Below are 21,722 nucleotides of genomic sequence, written 5' to 3' on the forward strand. Positions count from 1 at the left end.
TCTCTAATTCACTATTATTACTATTATTTTCGAAAATAATCGGAGCCATCTAGTTCTGTTTTCAAACATTTGTTTTCAAATTTGGAACGATGCAACGTACAACAACGAATCAATCAAATAAAAATGCTAAAATGAACAGAGAAGACAGAAAAGAAGAACAGCTGCAAACCTCGTTTCGTTTTTATTCCACTATCGCTGGAAAAGTACAGCAATCGGTCGGGTCCATTCTATTCTAGCTAGAGGGGAGTCAAGCCATGAAAGCGAGACAGAAATAGCGTGTCGTAAGCACGACGAGCATTCCAATGCAGTGAAACTAGAAATTACAGGTTTAGGAATGAAATGGAACGATTAATTGTAAAAAATAATGGAAAGGATTTGTTATCAGCAGTTTCTTCCATTTTGACATTAAGGATGAGGGAGTCTACAAAGAAGTTGTGCCTATATAGGCACTCACTGATGCCAGTGAAATGTTTAAAACGTAAATTGAAACCCCTAATTAACCTTGAGGTTGTCCTGTTACTGTCAGAGGTCAAAAACCGAACTGCGCTCGGTTTCACATACTGATTTATTTTTTGTGCAAGTTTTCATTCAAGCCTATTCTGGCTGGATCCTGTACACACCTCAGGTTGAGAACATTTCAAGGATTCGACGTGAAGGTTCTGAAAACTGACTCCAATCAAGCGTTCAGCTTATTGAACTAAATATCCGATCTAGCCAGGTTTAATTGTCCCCATAAGCAGCCTATCTCTTCGAAAACAGAGGGATCTGTTTTCTTTTCCCCCGCCAAATGATATTCAGGTTGCTTTGCAAGGCAGAAGTAAACACCAAATCCAATGCTCAGAACGGAAAAATCCATACGACAGAGCGAAGGTCGAACAAATATGCTTGTTGGTTCGACACATGCGCTGTCGGATTCACTCGGCTATCGAGAGGCCTGCATGGGTTCGGGGCCGGAGATAGGGAATCGGAAAGCTGGCAACGTTGCGACGCGGTTCTATGTTCCTATCCCCGCCGTCTCCGCGCCTTCATTCTGTTTGACTTGGCACAAATTTAGTGAGGACGAAGTCCAAATACTGATGAAGCCGTTTATGGGATATGAAATTTTCTGCTGCGGATGGGTTTAAACCCGAGTGGATATAGCCAGCGGGTTGGAGAGCTCTGTCGGAAAGGAACATGATTGTCGAAAATGGAGATCATTCTTTGACCTTGAAAGCGATTTATGGGGATTACGAATACCTCTCCTGGGTGAATGGACGGACACGGGGCTAGTGGTGATGATGTACAAGGTGGACATTTTGAAGATGACTAGGAATGGCTTTGTGGAATAGTCGAAACCAGGAGGAAATTTGCCGGGTCAATTGAGGTTGGCAAGCAATACTGAGTTGAGAACTGGACATTTTTCTTCCAATTTCCCATTAGATGGCTTCACTTGGAATTTTTGCGCCTCAGTTTGAAATTGAGCATAATTAAACAGTATTAAGTGGTAGGAGGGTTTAAGATTTGGATCAAAAACTATAAATCAATAAAATGATTCAAATATGTCGAGCATTATAATTATCAAGACTATACTCTGTTTCCTTATAGTAAAAAGTTACTGATGCCCTTTATGAAGGTCAAACGCTTACCTGGTGCTTAAACAAAATTTTGGGCGGATTTTTAATACTTCACCGGGTCCACCCTATTTTTATAACCCAAACGGGTCGCAAACAAAATATTTCATGAGCTTTCGGGTTGTTTTCTAACTGCACTGGCGTGCAATTAGGTATTTATTCAAAAATACCTACTTGTTAAAACTGATAACTGTGTTTAATTATTTATTTACATTGTCATGAGTGCAACTTACACAATGATAATTCATTATGTTCATATCGTTAGGCATATATTGTCTAGCTGCTATAAAGTTTGTTATCAAGCCGTGTACTGTGGTTTTCAGAAATATTATCTAGATTGGTATTTTATATACTTATCTAATGTCTTGTGTTTGTTATGATTTCATAGTTTTATTTTACGCATTATCTTAACTTAGCTTTATGTTCGTGTGTAATCTGATACCTCAACACAGATACTACTTTACATAACGTAGTCAAATGAAGACCTATCTATCTTTTTATCTGTGTCCAGGGTCCGGAATCGGTGCTTTGTTCTGATCTCTAGTCCTTCCAAATAGGTACTTTCTAACTTGCCAAACCAAACGATAGGGGTGAATTTCAATAACTTATGTTTCACTGGCGAAAAATTAAGTCATTTCATACAATGTTACGAAAAATGGACGTTCAGATATTTCAGAGCCAGGAAGAGTGGTCCTAAATTCGACCCCTGCGGTACATATGAATCATTTGCAATAGTTATTTTTCCATTATGAACTTGAAATAGAATTTTTGCCAACTTGAACCCCTGCATAGATAAGAATTAGAAACCAACCAGAAAAAGGAAGAGGACGCAGAGGAAAATGAAATTTTGCATCCATTTCCATAAATATGAATGAAAAGGCGAAGCGTATCCCCAAAACCGTTCTGGCTATCGCCAACTTGTGATGACGTAATAAATCTTCTTGTCATGGGCCTCTTTAATACTTTTCCTTTCCAGATAAACATCTTCAATCACCTACCACCATTCAAAGAGTTATTCAAAAGTCTCACGAGAAGCAAGTCTCAGTTTTGACGTTCTCAGCGGAATTTGCGAATAATTCAGCGATCAAAATTACTTTCTCTCGTTGCAGCACTTCTCTCTTGGCAGTTCGTTCAGCTATGCGGGCTCCCCTTTCGCACGAATCGACTCGTCCACTGCAAAGCGGCAACTCTCTACCCCGCCTCACACATCTATCTGGTTTGCTGAACCATCCAAAGTGACGGTTCACCAAATAGAACAATCGCTCAGAGTAATTAGGAGACCAGTCGTATCCGTTTCGAGGAATTGGGTTTATTTCTGGTTTTCCGAGAGGAGGGTTCGTTCTGATAAGTTCTCACCAATCGGAAAAATGATTAGGTGAAATCCTGTCGGAAGTATCTCCGGAGAAATTGTATTATTTTTGTAATCCACTGTCACCAAGTGGATCCTCGAAATTAAAAAAGTAATTTTCAGTTTTTTTTGAGAGTTTCCATTAGAATTGGAAAACTATTCTGTTTTACCAAATCGAATGTGCGGAGTGAGATCCTGGAAACGAGTTATTATTACTTGTCCAGTTTGGCCAACATGATTTTTAGTGAAACCTACATTTTTCGAATTCCTGCTTCATCAGTTTGCTTCTTTCTAAAATTGAGAGATTTTGAAATCAAAGGTTTTTCAATATTCGGTTAGACCCAGATGAATTTATTTACGAGCTTTTTGACCTTTCCAATACGTTTTAAACCACCAAAAACCCCCATGGGAGCTGACCAATGGGTTATGAAATCAAAACCAAAGTCCAATCGTCCCAATGGAAGAGCCAAGACAAAAAAAAACGCCAAGTTCGATCAAATGTCAAGATTTTGCTCATTGTTTTCTTCGAAAATCGTGACATGGTGCATCAGGAGTTCTTGCCACATCGTCGTACGGTCAATAAGGATTATTACCTTGAAGGTATGCGCCGCTTGCGATAAACTATACGAAGAAAACGTCCGGTATTGTGGAAAATTAATTCATAGCTTTTGCATCACGATAATGCACCCGCTTACTTGTCATTGCTTCTTCGTAATTTTTGGCCCAAATAACACCGGAATTATACATCAGTCACTGAATTCACCAGATTTGACCCTCTGTGACTTTTTTCTGTTCCCAATATTGAAGAGACTCATGAAAGAACGGCGATTTGCGACGATTGAGGAGATGAAAATCGGATCGCTGAGAGAGCTGAACGACATACCAAAAAGTGCACGTCTGCTTCGCGGATTGGAAAAAATGCTGGCACAAGTGTATTATATTTGAGGGCGCCTACTTTGAAGGGGACAAAATATGAATTGACGAATGAATAAATATTTTTTGAGAAAAAGACCATTCACCTTATTTTTAGACCTCGTATAGAGTACACCATTTACTATCGATCTCGAAAATATTAGTCTCCATGTTTTTATGATAGTCAACATTGCAGTCTTCAAGTTTTTTTCCACATAATTTCAAAGAATTCGGAACCCATTCTTTACTTCCTCCGCAATGCACAATGATTAGTCGCGATCCTTTGTTTTTAGGCATGTTAGGCGTACACATTCTCGAACCACCAGTCCACCCTTTCGTAACTGGGTCGTGAGTGTCATACCAAGTTTCGTCCAAATGGAAAATTTACCGTTGTTTGTGTCTATATTTAGTTATTTGTTCTAAGTATTTGTTACGCAATTCCACTATTCTTATGCTTTCCATAACTGCCTGACGTTGGTTTATTATTTTAAATGTAAATCCTAGTTTCTTTATGCAACTCTGAAGAGTTTTGTCGCAGTAGCTCACGTTATGGCTCACTTATGATTTCAGTTGTAGGAATCTCATTGTTTTTGTAACACTCGTATATTGTTTTTTCCATGATTTTATTAGATGAACTTCTAAAGGTTTTGGTAATCCTGTATCACATCTCGTCTTGCGTTCATAAGGTTTGTTTTTGACTGTTTTACGTACTGTGGAAAAAGGAATTTTGGTCAAATCTGACGTTGCTTGTAATAGTTCGTTTCCCTCGAAACCAAACTTGAGATGTAGATTCTTATATACGTTGAAACATACTCTCTGTGTTTAAGTATTCAAATGCATCCCAATCTTATTCACTGGTATCTCTTTTTCGCATTGTTCACCATCGCTATTGGAATCACTACACTGGAAATAGTCTGCGTTGTTATCAAACTCGTTATTACTATTAGTACTTGTCCAAGGACGGAAACATTATCCAATACAAACCGCTAAGTCTACAGTCCACATGGACTAGTTTGCTGCCGGTTCATTTTTATATTTTCAATCACTTGAAAAAGCTACTATGCTAGCGAAACATGTTGTGATATATTTTTCTAATAAAGTTTGCGGATATCAAATCGTGAGGTGTAGTTTTTGAAATCATTTTTTTGTATTGTTTTTTTTGGCCTTTGAGAGTGCCGCCAACTTTAAGAGTGCACAATATCGTTTACTTCGTTTGAAGGTGGTTGATAATGTTTCGTGGTGTATTTCATCAGTTCGGACTTCTATTGTCTAATATAATATTAATTGATTCGAAACTCTTGAGAAAAATAAAAGATTAACCGAAAATAACAATTTTATTAAAACAAAAAACTGAAATTACAAGGAAATAACATACAAGCAACAGCCAGAAAATAAAAAATTGAAATATGTATTAACAAAAGCTGAAAATTGAAAAACTAAAAAATATTTTCAAGAAAAAAGACGAAATATAAAATTGAAAGAGTCCAAACCAAGTTACGTCACGACGTTTCGACAGAAAACTCTCCACACGACAGACAATCTGTGACACTACCTTATGTCAAAGGTGTGACCGACAAAATCGGGAGGATACTAAGACATAAAAACATCCGGACAACCTACAAACCGCCCAAAACGATTTCCAGTTGGCTGCCCAGACCGAAAGAGAGAATTTCCCTAGAAAACCAAGGAGTCTATAGCATCACATGCGAGGACTGTGGTCAACAATATATCAGTCAGACCAACAGACGTATATCTGCCAGAACTCAGGAGCACAAAAACTCGATAAGAAAAAAACAAACCTTCTCTGCCCTCTTTCAACACCATCTACAAACAGGTCACAAGATTAATTTTGAGTCCACAAAACAGATCGCACAGGTGCAAAATCCAAGAGTTCGACAAATCAGGGAAGCTATCGAAATCGAAAAGCAAGGCCTCATCAACAAAAGGGATGACTCACTAAACATCCCAAGGATTTGAAAAACAATAATTAGAAACAACCCCCAAAGACAACCATAAATTGATAATGAACCATCGCAGGTAGGAGAACCGCCAGAAGCCATTAACAACCATGAGGTAGAAAAACAGGTAGGAGAACTGCCAAAAGCCATCAACAACCCTCAGGTGGAAAAACAGGTAACAAATCCATACAACTTACGCAAGCGAAACCATATAAAAACACCACAAGAAGAACCTGACATCAGTTACACCTCTCGAAGCGAAGCAGTAACTCGTCTTGATAATGCCATCTGAGATGATGGCGAAACGTCGACTATCGAATAGTATACAACGGATGAACACCCGGAAAAACAACACATCATATTCTACCATCCGTGAAAACCTACATTGTAATAAATAAATATATATATATATATATATATATATATATATATATATATATATATACCGGGTGTCCCACATTTTATGTGACAGGCAATATCTGGTTTGTTGAAGGAGATACACAAAAATGTTTCATACAAAAGTTTTAGGAGTTCATGAGAGCTATATTTTGATATAATTTTTAAATATACAGGGTGTTTGGTGTAGGTGCAACAGACCAAAATTCCATTTTTTAAAATAGAACGCCCTGTATATCATTACATATTCAGATGCTACGTTAAATTCTGATATCATTTCATGTTTGGTTTTTGAAATTCGGTTACGGCGTTGTTGAGTTATTGCACTTTTCCTTAAATATAAAGTTTAAAAAAAACTTATTTACTCGTACACGAATCCAGTCTATATCTTTTATTAAATTGAACTAGACTACTACTGAATACAAACCATTATTCTCACCTCTACGATACGATATCGATATCAGTTGAATATAATATTGAAATTCTTGAGAATGTGACTAACTTGAGGGTGAATTGCTTTATATTGCACAATTTCATCAAGTAGCTTATGCTTGTTGATGCCATAGTAACAAATGTTGTTGAATTGTATCTACTTGTCAGTTCGATTCAGTGATTCTTTGCAAAACAGTTACTGTGTTCTTTGTGCGAAAACTCCAGTATGCCTTTCGCGTTTAGTCCAAGTGATTGCATTGATATGTTATTAATTTTTGGGGAATGTCAGAAAAACTGCCCTCAAGCACAACGTCTATACCAAGAACGTTTTCCAGACGGACCCATTCCGTCACGAATGACTTTTTCGAGAGTTGTAGAAAAATTGCGAACTGGGTCATTTCCTTCTACTATAAAGCATCGTCATCATACGAGATCTGTTAGAACTGAAGATTTAGAGATCAATGTGTTGGCTTATATTATTATTCATCCACATGTTTCTATCCGTACTCTTGCAGAAGAAGTCGGTGTGAGTAAATCTAATGTACAGAGAATTCTGAAAGAAAATAAATACCACCCATTCAAAATTCAGTTGGTACAAGGTTTGAAACCCACGGACTTTGAACGACGACTTGCATTCATTGCTTGTATTCAGGTAATATTACATGAAAGTCCTAACATATTCAGTCAAATTTTGTGGAGCGATGAATCGCGATTCCACAATAATGGAGTTGTGAATCGACATAACAGAAAATCCTCACTGGGTCCGCGAAAGTAATTTTCAAACTACTTGGGGTATTAATGTATGGTGTGGATTGTTCAATGGCCGCATCATAGGACCTTACTTTTTCAATGAAAATCTCAATGGATTGCGATATTTACATTTTCTAGAAAATGATTTGATCCAGTTGATGGAAGATATTCCCATAGCAGAACGACAAGGAATTTGATGGCAACAAGATGGTGCTCCTCCTCACAATTCACAGGTTGTTACTGAATATCTGGATAGAACGTACCCAAATAGATGGATTGGTAATAAGGGTCCAATTCGGTGGCCGGCTCGTTCCCCAGATTTATCACCGCTTGATTTTTTCCTATGGGGTTATTTAAAAGATATTGTTTTCACTACTCCCCCTTTGAATGTGGATGATCTGAAAATGAAAATTCGACTAGCGTGCAGTGATATTACGCCTGATATTATAAGAGCGACTTGTACGAGAGAAGTGATTCGACGTTTCGAAGCCTGTATAATATCTAATGGGCATCACTTTGAACAATTTTTATGACTTATTTCTAGGTACCTACCATTCTTATGAAATGATTTATCAAGTTATATTATTTACATTGTTATTAATTAAAGATTTGTTTTCGAATACACCTCTTTCAATTTCGCAATTGTTTCATATTCAAAATGATTTCTGACTGAATTCCACAACTCAAAATTGAAACCATTACTTCGAACACCCAAAATTTTGACTAATTTTCATGTGATCTGATGCAGAGAGAATAATTGTATGAGATATTTTTAAAAATAATAGTCGTTCTCAAGACTTTACATTTTAAGCAATAACTCAACAACGCCGTAACCGAATTTCAAAAACCAAACATGAAATGATATCAGAATTTAACGTAGCATCTGAATATGTAATGATATACAAGGCGTTCTATTTAAAAAAATGGAATTTTGGTCTGTAGCACCTACACCAAACACCCTGTATATTTAAAAATTATATCAGAATATAGCTCTCATGAACTCCTAAAACTTTTGTATGGAACATTTTTGTGTATCTCCTTCAACAAACCAGATATTGCCTGTCACATAAATTCGCTTTGCTGAGCACAAGAAACACATACAGCGAGGACACAGTTTGGACTCATCAACATAATATCAAGTGGGCTCAAGCTGAAATCATCCACAAAGAGGAACACTGGTTTAGGAGAAAATCCAAGGAAGGCGCGTATATGTTATCCAACAACGCATTTAGTCAAGCTAGCGTAGAGATACGTAACATATGGAAACCTCTTATCAAGCGAAAAACGATCAACTCCCGCCAAACGGTCATCTCCCGCTAAAACCAATGAAGCGGAAAGAGGAAAGAGGGGATTGGTGAAAGGTGAAAGCACCCGAATGTCCTTTAAGTAGTCAGATCTCGGAGGAATAAGTCCAGTTATCACCCGAAGACGATTGTGGATACTAACAATCGAAACGTCGTGACGTAACTTGGTTTGGAATCTTTTAACTTTTATTTTTCATCTTTTTTGTTAATAATATGTTTTACTTTTTTAATTCTCAGCTTTTATAAATATTTCAATTTTTTATTTTCTGGTTGTAGCTTGTATGTTATTTCCTTGTAATTTCAGTTTTTTGTTTCAATAAAATTATTTTTGAGTAATATTTTTGATTTTTTCAGGATTATCAAATCAATTTATATTAAATTAGACAATGGAAGTCCGAACTGATGAAATACATCGTTTACTTCGACTATACCACAACACAGTAGAATAAATAAATATCTATTGGGATATGAAGCTACAAATACACATGATATGGAAACGGAAAACCTTTTGAAACAAACTAACTTTCTATCTCTCTATCTCTACAGTTATCCACTAGGACTATACACATCCGTCTTTCACGAGGAAGTGTATGCTATCATGCAGTGTGCATTACTAAATTGAGACCTCAAAGAAATAAGCGAATCAATATTTCAACAGACAGCAAAAGCCCACTAGGGACTCTGACAAACCCGAAGGTGACATCAAAACTAGTCTGGGAATGTCTTGAAGAACTGAATGAACTTGCAAACAGGAATAAATCAACTGGGTGCCAGGGCATCCAGGAATCACAGGTAATGATAAAGCGCTAGACGCGGATCATCAAATTCATATATAGGTCCTGAACCAGCTCTAGGGGTACCAAAATCATTGGTACGAAACCAGATTAGGACATGAATAAACGCAATAAACCCAAGAGGCTGCAGATTTTTTGGAGACTTGGATCAACTGGGCAAGTCAGACAGCTCCCAAAGTACAAAAAAAAAGTGTTGAATAAACTACAGGGCAAGCGCAAATAATGATGTACGCAGATGGAATAGCGCTCAAAGGAAGGGATAAAACAAGCCTACAAGAAGCTCCAATGGTACTGGTAAACGAAGCCAAAATGGACTGGAGATTTCTTAGAATTAAACTGAATATCTAATGTGCATCAGAAGCAGAAAGAACAAAGCAAAGGAGATGAAGATTTTTCGAAAAGTACATTCGAAATTATAATAATTAGTCTAGTCTACTTTCACTAGACGTACCAAATTCAAGATCTCCAAAAACTCATTTCTCTCTCATTTTGTTCCATATAGCCCAGGCGGGATGCTGACGCTAAATAAACCAATTATTATCCAAAACTTTGCTGAATATCAATTAATTGCCAATGCGAGGTTCTAATGTAGGTATTTGTTCTGTTGAGAAGATGGTACTCGTACTTCATAACGTTGTCCAATATTATTCGCCAAACCACTGTTTGTCATCTAATGGAAGATAAAAATGTTCAGATGTGTCGGAGCTTGGTCCTTTTCCAATTGTATCTGGTGTGAAATCGGGCTTGGCTGAATCTAGGTCACCGATGGGTTGGGAAATTGTATATCGCTTCTCTCTCTGTCTTTCCTGGAGCTCTTCGACTAGATCGATTTCCTGATGATTCCAAAATATTGTCACTAGGCTCTTAGTACATTAGTAAATTCTAATGAGGTTCGAATCCGCCACGAAAAGTTAACAGTAAGTAGATATTCGTTGATAAATGATAATGATAATTTAAAAGTTTTTTCGCTGGTGAGTTACGAACATCATAGAGATTTCTCACTTACAAATCTGCAGCTATTGAGAAATACAGTAACAACTTATTCAGAACTTTCTCTTTACCAACAAAGCGAGGTCGTTCTTAACATAAACTGCTCTACATCTAGCACAAAAAATACTTTTTTATGTTTCGATGATCGGTCACAATGCTGAGATACTGCTCAGACGTCAGTTTAGTGGTGTGATTTTTTTTCATCGAGAAGATGTGGAAGTTTGTGGGATTGGATAAATGTATGTTTGTGGCTCTTTCGCGCCTAAACGACTGAAGGATTCAGATGAAACTACATAAATACAGATTATACATAAGGAAGATGACTGCCGCAGTTGCAGTTCAAGAGTTTGGAGATTGTAACCAAAGAAACCCACGGCAAAACCCGGAAACCATCCACAACCCAGTAAGACTGTTTTGATGCAGGAGGAAATTTGCCTGGGCAATTAAGGTTGACATGCAGTTGACATGCAGTTGAGAACTGAACATTTTTCTTCCAATTTCCCATTAGATGGCTTCACTTGAAATTTTTGCGGCTCAGTTTGAAATTGAGCATAATTAAAGAGGACTAAGTGGTAGGTGGGTTTTACATTTGGATCAGTAACTCTAAATCAATAAAATGATTCAAATATGTCGAGCATCTTAATTACGCTTTTTTTGCATTTCAATTATTATTGTTTATTGTGACACTTAACGACATCTAGTGGCGAGTAGTGGTACTATGTAGTATCTTTTTCAGCTACCCGCTAGGTGGCATTAGGCGTAATTAAATATTTGGAACTACCGCGTTGGTTCGAGAAAGTTCTGGTTCTAGCTAGTGAAACATCTTCAAGTTACTTCAAGTATACAGGAAGTTTGCGGAAGGAAAAATTTGAAGCTTTGAAACGCGGACTCGAATCGCAGCAATCTTTGTTTACCAAAGCGAATACTGAACAAGATTCTGCAACTCGCGCCAGCTTTCGTGTGGCTCTTGAAATCGGAAAACGTGGGAAACCATTCACCGATGGAGAAATGATATAAGAATGCTTAATTGCAGTAGCCGAAGAAATATGCCCCGAAAAGGTAAATTTATTCAAAAGTGTCAGTTTGTCAGCAAACACCGTGGCTCGGAGGATGCAAGACATCGCAGAAAATATATCATCTCAACTGTCTGACAAAAATGGACATCATAAGTGGTTTTCTCTAGCATTGGATGAGTCAATGAATGTGTCAGATGCTGCTCAGGTGTTGATTTTTATTCGCGGAGTAGATAAAAGCTATGAAGTTTATGAAGAACTTCTTGATATTGATAGTATTCACGGCACGACAACTGGGGCAGATATTTTTAAGGGAGTTGAAAATGCCATTAATAAAAAGAACCTTCGATGGAGAAATTTGAAATCTATAACAACTGATGGAGGCAAAAATATGTATGGTAAAAATAAAGGAGTGGTTGCACTTGTGTCAAAGGCTGTAGAAAATGATGGTGGTTCAAAACCATTAGTCTAACATTGTATCATTCATCAACAGTCCTTGTGCGGAAAATGTTTGGATATGTCTGAAGTTCTAAAACCAGTCATATCAGTTGTTAACTTCATCAGATCCACTGGGCTGAATCACCGACAAATCCGCGAGATTATTCAACAGATTGAAGAAAATGATTTACCATATCATACTGTCGTACGCTGGCTTAGTTGCAAAAAAGTCCTTAAGCGCTTTTTTGAACTTCGAGCAGAGATCGAAATTTTTTAAAATGAGAAGCAGCGCCCTTTTGCCGATTTAGAAAATAGTGAATGGATGTGGAAATTAGCCTTCTATGTCTATTTGACAAATCATATCAATGAACTAAATTTAGATTGCAAGGGGAAAATCAGCTTCTCCCTGATTTGTACACCAATATCAAATCCTTCAGGCAGAAAATAATACTATTTCAATCATTACTTTTAAAATGTTTCACACAAATTAAAACAAGTGAAATATTCAGCCACACTACAGAGAGTGAATTTCCCATCAATTTTGCAATCGAAACTTTGAGTGCTTTGAAGATAAATTTTGATACTCGTTTTTCAGATTTTGATGTCATTGCGAATGAAATTTAGCTTCTTCAAAATCCCTTTGAGTCTGGCATTGAAACCCTGGCTCCGGAAGTCCAAATGAAAATTATTGAATTACGGTGCACTGATATGCTTAAGAACAAATATCAAAATTCATCTTTGTTGGAATTTTATAAGAGTCTTCCACTGGAACAATTTGATAATTTGCATAAATTTGCTCGTGGGTTGTTTTCTGTTTTTGGTACTACTTACTTGTGTGAGAAAACGTTTTCCAAGATGAAGTACACAAAGAATGTTTACAGATCTCAATTAACCGATGAGCATCTCAAATCTCTTTTGATAATTGGTACTAGTAAAATTGATCCACAACTACAGAGTATTGTCGGTGGAAAATCACAATTATATAAATCTCATTAGTGTTTTTTTTTACTGTGATTCATTTCAATTATTTGTTAGTTATTAATATGCTTAAACTTAGATACTCAAGTTAAGTTTTCTTTGTCATCATTTCTGTCGTTAAGTTTCACCTTGCAAGTAAATAAAACCGAGTAATTATCATTCTGTGTTTTCTTCTTCAACTTATCACAGCAATAGAAACAACAATTAGGTAATCATTGGCCAGATTGATGACAGTAAATCATTGGCTGTCGCGGGCCGGATTGATGACACTGGCGGGCCGGATTTGGCCCGCGGGCCGTAGTTTGGAGACCCCTGCTCTAGACTGTACTATGTTTCCTTATAGTTGAAAGTTACTGATGCCCTTTATAAAGGTCGAACGCTTACCTGAGGCTTAAAAAAATTTGTGGTTTCGTAATCATTTGACATAGCTGGTATAGGCGGATTTATAATACTTCACCGGGTCCACCCTATTTTTATAACCCAAACGGGTTGCAAACAAAATATTTCATGGGCTTTCGGGTTGTTTTCTAACTGCACTGGCGTGCATTTGGTTATTTATTGAAAAATACTTGTTAAAACTGATAACTGTGATTAATTATTTACTTACAATTAATATTGTCATGAGTGCAACTTACACAATGATAATTCACTATGTTCATGTCATTAGGCATATATTATCTAGTTGCTATAAAGTTTGTTATCAAGCCGTGTATTTTTATTTTATAATCTGTACTATGGTTTTCAGAAATATTATCTAGATTGGTACTTTATAGACTTATCTAAAGTCTTGTGTTTGTTATATAATTTTATAGTTTTATTTTACGCATTATCTTGACTTAGCTTTATGTTCCTGTGTAATCTGATACCTCAACACAAATACTACTTTACATAACGTAGTCAAATAAAGACCTATTTATCTGAAAATTAATAATAATTTAAAATTCACTTTGTGTCAAGGGTCCAGAATCGGTACTTTGTTCTGATCTCTAGTTCTTCCAAATACTTTCTAACTTGCCAAACCAAACAATGGGGGGCAAATTTCAATAACTTCTGTCTCATTGACGAAAAATAAAGTCATTTCATACATTGGTACAAAAAATGGACGTTCAATTATGAAAGCCAGATATTTCAGGGCCAGGAACAGTGGTTCTAAATTCGATACCTGTGGTACATATGAGTTATTTGCAAAAGTCATTTTTCCAATATGAATTTGAAATAGAATATTTGCCAACTTGAACTCCTACGTTGATGGGAAATAGAAACCAAATGAAGCTAGTTTCCTTGTTTTTAAAATGTTTTAAGTATACAACATTTTTGAGGGCATCAAAATGATTTTTTTTTATTTTTCATCCAGGAATTTTGTACTGAAAATCACCCGATTGAAATCATGAATTATTGATTGATCATGTCAACCTTAAATTCACACGTGTTATACAGGGCGTAACGATTGTATACCATGAAATATACTTTTATCATAAAATAATATGACAATTGCAAAATTGATTATATGAATAGCTATTTCACTGCTTCCACGCAGTTAGATGTTGAATACGTTTTTTTGTTCAGTCGATTCTTGAAACTATTAACAGTAGGTGCCGCTATTTTTCTTGGTCTCTCTCAAAAAAGTCTGATAAACAATACTGTTGGTCACTATTTTTTCCAAGCTAGGTCATATTTCCTTTCGTTGACTACTTGTTTGAACTGAAACATGAGTTCACAAGGTTCCAGCTGACGGTATTGTTTGCTGACGTTTTTCATTTTCAAGTGTTTATCAACATTTCGTCGATACGACTGGTTTCATCTTGAGTAGGCACCGTTACTAAATGTAGGGTATTCTGAACGTTTGTGCATCGAACCTTTTTGTTAGTTCGTTAGCTACTATTCCAAAAGTTGTCCTCTTCCTAATTATTTCGGAACCTTTTTCCTGGGAGGGGGGATAATGCAGCCGAGAAACATGTCGAAATGCTTTTACGCGGAGCTAACCACGCCAGCTTGCGTCAGCGCTAGTCGTGTCAGGCCAGAGAGTGTACAGTTCTCGCATTAGTAATTCAACGTTGACCTCGAACATCGTTTATGTATCAAGTAACGGCCAGCCAAATTGCTTCTTACTGCGTAAATGCCAAAGGATCGTTATCTTTTGATGGCCTTTTCTTTTTCATCGATTCCCTCCTTGCCTTGGTTTCTAGAGTTGTGCCATTATCAGGAGGTTATTCGGCAGAGTATCGAAAAAGTTCAATGCCCTTCAGGCCAGCATTTGGTAACGCAAGATCGATTTCGAAACACCAAGTGCAGGAAAATGTGGAAAAGTAGAGCCAGAGGTGTTTCAGCCAGAAAATCTTCGAGATAAATCGCCGATAATTCGAAGATAACGGGAAGCCTAGCTGTTGCCGTTGGATTCGAGGTTCTGCGCATGCGCCATACGTCCTACCGTATGGGAGTCTCGGTGTCAGGCGATTTCCAGTTCTGTTCGGTTCTGTCTTTGAGTGCGTAGTGTTACGTCCCGCCACGGACATATTTATGATTGTAACAATCTCATCAGTTTCGTTGGATGTTCAAATATAGTGTTGATATCTTGTGATGTGTTACTTTCTTCTATTGGATTACTAAGGACGTCCTAGTGTTACAAGGTGCGTTCGATATTTAGTTCTGTATTTGTGTTTGAAAATGGCAACGTGTGAAAACGTGTTTTGAACGCCACGTGTACGTACTCAGATCGTTCAAATGGTGGCACGTTGTTTTGTTTCAAGTTCTGCCTATGACAAGTTTCACAGCTACGCGGATTTGCTTTACTATCAAAAGATGGCTTCGCTGATAACGATGTTGTTGTAGTACGATAATGGAAGGAAAAGGAGTGGGGGCAGATCGCATACCCCTCCATTTCTTCACTCATGTCTGAACGTGTTTATGTTTTTAACGTGTTCAGACATGTTTATCGAATTGTCGGAAAGCTGATTGAAGAATTTCGCGAAATAAAATATAAACATAATATAATCAAAGTGATCATTTTATGTGCGCATCAGATTTATAATTTTGTGGCGTATTTCAAACTTAGTGACACGAATAATATTGTTTTATTTCCATCCCTAAACAGTGGCGTAGATTCAAGGTAGTTGATTTTTAAATTAAAAAGCAAAGCTCATTAAAATCGTGAAAAAATTACCTTTTTCAATGAAGGGGCGAGCAGAAATATATGGGGATTTTGGATGCATCATTATTCAGTTTTTGTGGTAGGATTTCTTGTCATAGGATCCAAATATTATTTTTATCAGTCAGAAATATATTCACCATCCATGTTTTGAACAATAGAAATGGTACAAATTATTATTTTTTTCTTGGGCAGGCTCTTTATTGATTTTTTATTATGCCATTTTTGGCATAATAATGGAATCCAATAAAATTAACAAAAATCCAGGAATGAGAGTACAGCATTAAATAGAATTGATAACATCCCATTCGAGCTCTTATATTCAGAGGCGTCGGTATTAAATTTTAGTAATTATTGAGAATTGTACTTTCATCAAAGTTAATGGTGATTTAAAAAAATAGAAAGAAACACGTTGACTTTTTCTTAGTTAACCTGAAAGTCAGTAATGTCCTTGGAGATTTCTTCATCGGGTTTTTATAACACTTTTTTATAGGTTTAGGTTTATAGGTTAGGTTTGAAAAGGACTTCAGGGACATTCACGATGAATTTCATGATGTCGGAGGCTAATAGTGAATTTATAAATAATTTATGTTCGTTATTCAAGAATGTGTGATTTTCACAGATGATATAACGAATTTGAGAACAGGGGGTTGCTAAATGCGGGTAATAATTTGAATAAAACAGTAAAAATTTCAAGATGCTTGAGAAATTCCAAATTGAAGGAAATAACACGTTTGCCACGAAGTATTTTTTCTTGCAACTTTCCAGAATTTATTATACTCCCTTTTCATATTTTTTATAAAAAATATCTCCACTCATACCTTTGGAATGTCGACAATTGCATGTCAGTGATTGAATCCCGTTTTGTTAAGTTTTTTATAGTTTTATTATCCCGTCTCTCCAAGATGAGGAGGCCAAACGAACTGAAAATGTCAATTTCATTTTATTTATTTTTTCTGACGTTATTCAAGGTGATATTAAAAACAAAAGTAACATCCTCATTTCCACTTTTCAATCTGTGCAAGGTGGCGTTCACATATTTTTAGTCTGACGTTTCGTCTGGAGTTAGACTTGGCAAAAATTCAAATTTCAATTTTGAAACGTCACTTGAACAAACTCTGGAATTGGCTAATTTTTCCTAATTTTGCCCACTTCATATCTCTTACGGATTGAGTTTTTTCTATGATGGCAGTCCTTATCTTGGACATACTGTGTATTACTATTTGTGTTTTGTGTATTATTTCAATTGTTTATTTGCTGCTTGTGCAAAATAATGCAGCCTCACAAATCTATTTCATTTTTCATCCCATCATAACGCCCTTTCCAACCATTTCGTTCTTTGTGATAATATTCTAATAGATATATAAAATTCTTCTGTCACAGTGTTAGTTGCCATACTCCTCGAAAATTTTATATGTATGTTCGGTAGTCATTTTTTCATACCCGTGAATGATAAGGGTGATGTAGCATTGAAAAATACTTATATCCCCCATTTTTTACTCTTATATCACCAACCCCTAATTTTAAATAGCCATTTTAGTAGCTTAATCATTGTTATTCCCGGCAGGCGTCTACCTATGTCACTTCTAACTCGGTAAACAGTACGGAGTAGGGATGAGAACGAAGCCGGTCTTCTGTTTCTCTTACACAATAAGCCTTATCTCACTTCCTACACAGTTTTCGGCCATTAATCTCACTTGCTACACAGTTTTCGGCCATTATTATTGTTTATCCATCGAGTGTAGATACAGTTAGCGATACCACAGAAGCTGTGAATTATCCAACCGAGTTTTTTGAACTCATTGGATTTGCCAGGCATGGCATAATTCACAACTGAAGGTTGGATGGCTCCATAATTTGAATCCACCACTGCTGTGCAACGGCACGCGATTAGTCATTAAAAATTAATGAAAACGTTCTTATTATTCGAAGTTAGCATTTCTTATTTCGAAGTGAAAATATATCAATACCACTAATCCCTAGTATACCAACAGATGTGCCAATTCATTTTTAACATGTGCAACTTTCATTCAGATTGGCATTTGCAATGACTGTTAATAAGTCCGTTTGTGGGTTGGATTTGAGCACACCGGTTTTCTTCACACGGACAATTATCCATGGCATGGGTATGTTGTTCTGATAGAAATAATTTATGTAGCAAAACAACGATTTCCGGGTCCACTCATCTTTTATTCAGTTCTCTAAATTGACAGGTTCGATTTCTGTTCTACTTTGTTTTTTTTTTCCAATGAACCCTTCATGAAAGTTTTTTCAAATGGTGATCCCGGGATATTTTCTCATTATTGTTTTGTTTTTTGGCCTTTTCCATTTCTGGTTATGTGCTAAATCATGGTCGACACGTGGAATTGATGACCGTAGTCTGGCATACTCCTCAGTTTATTCTGGTGATTCTTGCGTGACATTTAGTGTAGAGTCAACGTATTCCTGTCCGATGGCATTTCCCAATCTTGATTTCATGCAGTCCGGGTAATCCATATCTCTACATCTAGTGAATCATGAAACGTTGGTAAAAGTGAACTAAAAAAACAGCATAAATAACAAACTTGCAAATCCAATGCAATACAATTAGTGTTTGTTGTAATTCTATGCAATTTATTGAAAGTTACATTAGCTAACACTGTCGACATAATTGATACTAACTACGCTTGCGCGTTTTAAAAATGTAACTCTCGCCTGCAAAAATTGGAGAATGTTCAGCTGTTTTGTGGAAAGATTGTTAGTTCTACGGATTTTGAGAGTTCCTACCTAAAATCTAACTGTTTCACGAATATAGTCCATAAACGGACAAACTGCTGTCATTTCAGTTACCACTTTGAAAATAAATAGGGTAAGAGAATACACCCTTGAAACCGGAGTCCTTTTAAAAATACCAGGATACTAACTCCTCCCTTTGCGCTTGGGGTTTAGATGATAGATGACCCAAATTGATTCATATTGATTGTTCAATCATGTGGTCTCCTTCCAACACTTATTCAAACCGTATACAATCTCAAAACAGCTTCAAATCGGTAGGTTTAGCCTACTGCGCCGTAAGAGAAGCAAATGCCATAAAAAAGAGAAGAAGAAACCGATAGGTTTCTTCTTCTTCTTCAATAATAAAAAATTGAGTCTCATGTCTGAAGAAATTGTGATAGCGTATTTTTCACATAGAAAAAAGTAACTTGTCGTATTTAATAATTTTGCCTTACAAAAAAAATGTTGGATTACATAAGCGAACCTTTTGAGAAAAAATGGGGAAGCAGATTGAAAGAGTTAGGCTGATTTTCTGAGGAAAATGAGAAGGAATTGCTTTGGTGGCTGATAATAGTAAAAGTCTTTGACATATGTGTTAGGTTTATATTGAAAAATAAGGCCTAATGAGTTCTGGTACACTCGGTATGGTCCGCCTTGTTTTCATCTACTTAAAAAACGTTATATTTATGCGTGAAAAATCATCATATCATTCGTTGTTTGCGTCTAATTCTAATGCTAGAACAAAACGTCAAGTTATATTTGACAGCTGTCATTTCATTTACAGGAATTATGGCGTCTACCATCGAACCGTGCGAGAGCAAACCTCCCGGACTCTCCAGTCTTTCGAATACGTTAAAACTCTTCGATACATTCAAATCGACGCGAGACGAGGAAAAGGATTCAGATGAGGAGAGTTTTCATCTTCCAATGTTAGGCTGTGATGACGATTTAGACGGTGAGTTTAGAATTGAACGCCGCGAGAATATAACTCGAGAGTATTTGTTTTTCAGCTAAAGAAACCTCCAGAACTGCCAGTCCCAACGCAGAAACAGAAGATGATATATTGAATAAGTTTGAAACAACTGCAACGCCAGATTTGGACCCAAAGATGGAGGATAGCATCCTAAACGATGATATCGATGATGGATGTGAAAAAGTTCAAGCTAAATCAGGCGAGGAGACTGATAAGCAGACTGAAGATGAAACCGCAAATTCAACGGTTTCCACAAGTACCGCTAGTAAAGTTGTAGAAGAAGAAACCATAATTGATAAAAACGATAAGACTGTGACTAGAAGGTTGTCAGAAGAGGAATCGGTTAACAATGTAGCCATCCACAAAGTTCGGAACGAACTCGACGATAGTACGGACCTAGCGGATTTTGACGTTGTTGACGAATTGAATGGATCCTTTGAGGAGAAGGAAACAAGTACGGGAGGCCAAGCCCCCACAGAATGTGAGAAAATGGAAGTCGATAATGTTGAAGTAGAAGGTGATCCCATCGAAGAAGATGAAGAAAAAGTCATTGGCAATTCGGAAAAGGTGGAAGACATGTCGGTAACTGAAACAGTTGAAAGTGAAAAAAATCATGTAGAAGTGAGCGCAGATAATCAAACACCTTCCGAGACTACTAAAACTGATTCATTGTCGAAAAGTGGTCCAGGATCTGAAGACGTCTTGGGTAGTGCTGGTAAAGAGGCGTCAGAAGAGAAAAATGCAAATGGAGATTCACTCCAAACCAGTTGCGTAGAAAATGAAACTACCGAAAAAGAAAACCTAGACGAAAAGTCGGAGGAAGAAAAGAAATGTGATGAGGAAGACGATCTCATCAAGGATATAGTAAAGGAGGTCAGCGAAAAAATGGATAGCGATGACGATGAAATGATGGTTGAAGAACCGGCCTTAGAAGAGATATCGACCCATCAAACGACCAGTCCTAACAGAATGTCCTGTAGTAGTAGTGCAGATGATAACATGGAAAATTGCGCTGAACTCGAAGAAATCAACTCTGGCTGCGTTTCGAGTGGTTCTGGTGAAAATAATGCCGAGGAAAAAGATGTCACGGTAAGCGAACCGGAGAGTTGTGAACCAAAAGAGAATTCTGAAGCCCTCGAGACCATAGAGCTCGATGACGGAGAGAAGTCCATGGATATTGATATTCCATTGGAGGAAGAGAAACAAAAACCTGATGAGGAACAGTCCAGCTGTAAGGAAGAAGAGGAACCCGAGAACGAACCAACGAAAGCCTCTAGGACCAAAACTGAATCGAGCTCGACCTCAAATAAAGATACAAACGAGAAAAAAGATGAAGAACAGTTGGACAAGTCGTACGATTCCACGAACAGTCTGGAATGCGACGATCTATTGGATGTCTCAATTATTCGCGACGTGGATGAAGACAACGCGACAGCCATAGCCGAAAGTGCCAATGACAATCAGTCCAGCGAGAAATCTGATAACGACGATCAGGATGATGACAAACCCGATAATGAAGTGGACGACAGCGAGGCCGATCAAGAGGACAATTTACTTTCCAGTGACAAAGACGACCGTATTGATTCCGAAGAAGGAAATAGTAATTCTTGCGATCAGGATACTAGAACTGTCGATAACCTCGTGAGTGAAAATACGAGCGATGCCGAAACCAGGGGTGATGATGACGTTGTTATGAAGGAGGTTGAGGGCCCTGCAAGTCCTACTTTAGGGAATACAGAAAACGAATGCGAGGACTCGTCCGAGCAGCCGGCTTTGAGGGAGACGAACGCAGAAACCGAAAGTCAAGGTGAGTTTTTTATCAATGTTGGCGATAGAGTTTTCAATTATAATCTTGGGGAAATGGTTTGAGATATATCTGTCAGAGTTACTGCTTGGAAAAGTCTCCCGATTCCAAAACCGCCAGACT

At 37.1% G+C, this 21,722-nt stretch overlaps 1 protein-coding gene across 4 annotated transcripts in view; it reads left to right on the plus strand.

Annotated features, from left to right (window-relative positions):
* LOC111514534 (uncharacterized) overlaps positions 1-21,722 on the plus strand; it is a 61,251-nt gene that overhangs the window by 21,568 nt on the left and 17,961 nt on the right. For 3 of the 4 annotated variants that reach the window (XM_074182394.1, XM_074182392.1, XM_074182395.1), the window contains exons 2-3: positions 19,607-19,777; positions 19,833-21,602. In XM_074182394.1, coding sequence (XP_074038495.1) covers positions 19,612-19,777; positions 19,833-21,602 — 1,936 coding nt within the window. In that variant the 5' untranslated portion in view covers positions 19,607-19,611. Of the gene's footprint in view, positions 1-15,022; positions 15,551-19,606; positions 19,778-19,832; positions 21,603-21,722 lie in introns of those variants that run through there. The other variant, XM_074182393.1, reaches the window with a different exon arrangement.

Source organism: Leptinotarsa decemlineata, unplaced genomic scaffold (genome assembly GCF_025532065.1).
Source record: "Leptinotarsa decemlineata unplaced genomic scaffold, Ldec_3_MD MMD2_tig00026328_RagTag_RagTag, whole genome shotgun sequence".
Classification (NCBI taxonomy): domain Eukaryota; kingdom Metazoa; phylum Arthropoda; class Insecta; order Coleoptera; family Chrysomelidae; genus Leptinotarsa; species Leptinotarsa decemlineata.